The following is a 4,366-nucleotide window of genomic DNA, read 5'->3' as shown; positions in this document are numbered from 1 at the left end:
GGGTTTCACTGTATTCCTCTATACTCCTTCGGCGGGGGCGGAGCTACAGCAAGGCTACATGGGTTGTGACCCCCGCAGTGTAAATGAAAATCAGCGAGGTGTGAGAGCAAATTTGACCATGTGGCCCACCCAGCTTGCCATATATATCTCCGCTAATGTTGTATAGGTCGTGCGATCGAAACATCTCGATCATTTTTTTGCTATATTTGGAAAAAAATTGGTAGATAAATTAAACGGACGACCTCTCCAAGAAAAGCACGTGGAACTACTCGCAGGTTCGAACCATCCTGACCACTACTTTTGGAACCGGTTAATAAACCCGTAGAGAAACCGGGGCCATTATAATTGTGAAACCAGTGAACAAAAATGTAGGAAAATGAAACATATGACCTCTACAAGGAATGGGACGGAACTACAATGCACCTTGGCTCAGTGAGTGGGCGTTTCGGTATATTTTGCTCGGTAAACGCATCTACAATCGGGGATCGCTAATCGTGATTATAGGATGGTACCGTCAGTAACCGATACCCCTGAATCAACCATGGCATGTATGATTAATGATAGAATAAATAAACAGTTTGTCTAATTCACATCTAGATGTTTTCTAAGGATGTCATATCTAAGCTTCCACAAACAAGGTAGCAACAAGGAACAATTCAGCTCCATCAACACACAATTAAATATATTTATCAACCAACTTGATCGGGTTCATCCCCCTAATCACTAAACTGTATTATGGCAATCAGGTAACTATGTACAAACTACAGACGACTCCTAGTAGTTTGATACCACGTTCTACGATTAATCAGCACCCCCTCCGCTCACAGGCCATCATTATGCCTTGCACGCATCAACAAACACACCAGGATACCTTAATGAACACAATCCTTAATCAAAGTTAATGAAGCAACTAATCGATCGAAGAGCTAGCATCAACCAAATAACCATCTATTGTTACCAGCAAACTGAGACGCTCCAATCCATCGAATAGATGGATGGATTCAATCATATCTTCCACATGTTGGAGTAGTCCATGAGAGGCTCGCCCCGGAACAGCTCCTCCAGATCGAAGTACGACCGCGACGACGCCATCAGGAACGAGGTGTCCGCGCCGGCGAGCGCCGCCGTGTCCAAGCCCAGCGAAGGGCTCAGCAGCGCGGACGAAGACGCTACCTCCGCCTTCGGCTTGCTGTACCTGCGGATCGCGACCTGCTGATCGCCCATAGCCTGGTAGGGCGAGTACCCGACGCCGCCAAGATTGCCGTTGGCCGTCGCCGGCATGAAGGAGTTTGGGCTCTGCATCTGCTGCGGCGGCTCCATCTTGATAGTCAAATGCTCCGTGTCCGCCTCAAGCGGCAGGGCGGCGCTGGAGGTGGAGCTCGAAGCGCCGGCGAAATCGTCGGCGCCAGACGGTGAGTCCATGAGCATCGGCAGGTCAGCGTTATCGAGCAGGTCGGCGTTGTTAAGCAAGTCATCATTGTTGAGCAAGTCATCGAGGAAGGCGAGCGGATCCTCCATCCGTGGAGCATTCCTCGCCCCCAAGTCTTTGTTGATCACCCGGCAAACAGCCCAATCATCCTGCGCGCACGCAACAGGCAGGTTGAGAAAACAACACGAAAAGAATAAGAAACGAGAAGCAAATCGGGAGCGCGACATGTGAGCGCGTGGTCCAGTCCAGCAGCATCTCCGGATGCTCCGGCGGTTCGACCGATCGACACGGAGACGGAGACGGGCCGGGACAATCGAATCTTGCCGGCCGTACCTTGGCGGTGCGGGAAAGGCGATGGGGCAGCTGGCCCTCGAGGCGGTACTCGTGCATCACCCACGGCGTCTTCCCGCCGCTGGGGGCGCGGCCGGTGTAGAAGACGAGCGTCTTCTTCATGCCGACGAGGACGGCGTCCCGGCCCTTGCCGCGGAAGATCTCTTTGTCCTTCCCCGTCGCCTTCCAGTAGCCGTTCTTCGTCGCCCGGTTGGTGCGCGTCCCCGTCGGGTACTTCCGGCCCCTGTGCACGAAGAAGAACCACTCCTTCTCGCCCATCTTCGCCAGGCCTGCAAGAAACGAACCGGCCATGAGCGCGCTGCAAATCAAATCGAAGAACGCTCTTGTGGAGGAGTAGTACTGCACTCACCAGGGAGCTCCCACGGCTCGTTCTTGTTGAGGTCGACGTCGGTGATCACTTGGCAGGAGAAGGATTCGCGGAGGACCTTGCGGGTGAGGTAGTGGGTGACCACCTCCTCGTCGGTGGGGTGGAACCGGAACCCCGGCGGAAGTGCCAGCTGCCGCTCCTCCGCCTCCAGATCCATCACCGCCGTCACGTCCGACATGGCTGCACCCTCTCCGGGATCTACTAGCTTGCCTTGCTACGCTGTGGAAGACCCTGATGGAACGAGAGCTGAGCAGGAGGAAGAGCTAGATCGAGATGTTAGAAGTGATTTTGTCTGAATGGTTTGGGGTTTGGAAGACCGGGCGGGGTGGGCTTATATAGCGTCAGATGGCTATTAATTAATTGCTTTAGTAGTAATTCCAAGGCAGTAAATTAATGCTGCTACCAAGCGGCTAATCATGTCTGAATGAATCGCTCATGAGAACATCCTGGATAACAACTGCAAGCCTCAAGTGTTAATAGGTTGCTACATATCCCAGAAAAAAAATTAAAAAATAGGTTGCTAACACTTTAAATAGCGGATGAAACCGACATAATTCATGGCGCTATCTCCGTTCGGAAACTGCCCCGCAATTTGAGTGCTATTGTGAATCGCGGGAGAAAACGCTGAAATCGTCGGAGATGGAGCATTTCCCGCTGCTAAATTATTTCTTCCGTGATTTTAATCCTTGGTTGCTAATGACACTACTTCAGGATAAGCACTGTGTAATCACCAAATGTTAACCTGCTAATGATAAATGCTAATTCTATTTGACACACACACATACACAGAGTTTGTTGCTAATGATTATGTACACACCGTTAGGTGGTTAGTAGTGCACACGTCAGTGTCACTGCTGTTTTTGTGTGTAACCGAGAAAAAGAGCGGCCGATAATTCGTCCCAGAATTCCACTTGTACAGTCGCCGTGAAAGATACCAGTAACAACGAGCGTTAACTTCTAGCTGTTTCTAGCGAGGCCGTCCATATGCAGCCACAGAAAGTTCAGAAAAACGGCCGACGAGTTCGGGAGTGAAAGCATACCGGTCTGCGTTGTCGAATGGAGGGTCAATTTTTTTTATGCAGTGTCAAGATTCTTTTCTCACTAACCGGACACGTACAGGTACTGAACAACGCACAAAATGGCACGTGAAATGCCCTATTTTTATGCAGTGCCTAATCAGGCCTAGTAGTTGAATCCACGGAGTTTATTGACGAGACAAATTTCTAACGGAGACGGTAGGTAGAAGACTTGTATAGTAAAATACAAACTGATTTGACATTGTCCAGGGGAAGAAATCCAAATGTTTGACAGTGAACAGTATGTACCACCATATATTCCACTTGCATTTTGCTCAGAGAAAATGCTTTGGAAACTGTGACTGTTTTCTCTTACACGAGTAGTCCGCATCCGTTTTACGGTTGTCCCGAGTTTACCTTACAGAAATGTCTACCGTTGATATAAGTTTATCAATAATAAGTACCTCCGTCCTACAACTAGCTTGAAAACCGATCTTATATATACGACGGAGGGAGTAATAGTTCTGTCTGTTACTGAGGGAAAAAAATGCAACCAAGTACTTAGCCACTAAGCACTAGTATGTTATCAACGATCTTTATCTTGACGCGCAGTATAGTGCTTGGATCGGCCAGGATATACACTTATTTATGTACGCAAAGACTAAATCTTGAGTGCATTAAATGCACTTGGAATTAACGTTCCTGTCTCTTATAATCAATTTGATTGTGTAGTGGGAGCTTCTGAAAAATCCGGCCATGACGCTGCGGAGCCGCCGAATGCTTATGTCAGGCGTTGGCGAACGGGTATGCTGCCGTGGTTGGTCCAATCACAAGTCACAGGAGTATCTGGAAAAATATATATGTGTAATTAATTCAGCAAATCATGCCATATGTGTAAACTAGATACAGTTGCAACGTATGCAGTTTCCTGGACATTTCTTCGCCTGTCCATGCCCTAGCTGCCTTTTCTGAGGCTGAAATATTATGCCATATCTGCAATCCATCCTAAATAGAAAATATCATCTAAATTTTGCATTTGAAGTAATAAGCTTGCGTGGAAAAATTCAGCAGTTCATTGGCACACAAAATCCAGCAGTTTCCTCTCACACAGCAATTCAGAAACCAGTGAGTTCAGAACAATACCGAAGTGGAAGAAGATAATAAGATACATGTATGCAATCATCAATGTATGATCAGTACTCT

At 48.2% G+C, this 4,366-nt stretch overlaps 1 protein-coding gene across 1 annotated transcript; it reads right to left on the bottom strand.

Annotated features, from left to right (window-relative positions):
• Positions 1-661: 661 nt before the first annotated feature.
• On the bottom strand, positions 662-2,434 carry LOC119362358 (NAC domain-containing protein 92-like). The gene is made up of 3 exons (XM_037627566.1): positions 2,130-2,434; positions 1,763-2,049; positions 662-1,578 (listed from the first exon to the last, which is right to left on the bottom strand). The coding sequence occupies exons 1-3, from the start codon at positions 2,323-2,325 to the stop codon at positions 1,006-1,008; spliced, it is 1,056 nt and encodes a 351-aa protein (XP_037483463.1). The 5' UTR covers positions 2,326-2,434; the 3' UTR covers positions 662-1,005.
• Between the last annotated feature and the right edge of the window lie 1,932 nt (positions 2,435-4,366).

The sequence above is a fragment of the Triticum dicoccoides genome, chromosome 2B, assembly GCF_002162155.2.
Source record: "Triticum dicoccoides isolate Atlit2015 ecotype Zavitan chromosome 2B, WEW_v2.0, whole genome shotgun sequence".
Lineage (NCBI taxonomy): Eukaryota > Viridiplantae > Streptophyta > Magnoliopsida > Poales > Poaceae > Triticum > Triticum dicoccoides.
This window is presented reverse-complemented; position numbering and strand designations above follow the sequence as displayed.

What these genes read in the sequence shown, in the direction of transcription:
- LOC119362358 (XM_037627566.1), bottom strand. Translation starts at nt 2,325, where the DNA reads ATGTCGGACGTGACGGCGGTGATGGATCTGGAGGCGGAGGAGCGGCAG. An exon ending in CGAGCCGTGGGAGCTCCCTG is followed by an intron (nt 2,050 to 2,129) that starts GTGAGTGCAGTA and finishes CGTTTCTTGCAG; the next exon opens with GCCTGGCGAAGATGGGCGAG. An exon ending in GCCTTTCCCGCACCGCCAAG is followed by an intron (nt 1,579 to 1,762) that starts GTACGGCCGGCA and finishes GCGTGCGCGCAG; the next exon opens with GATGATTGGGCTGTTTGCCG.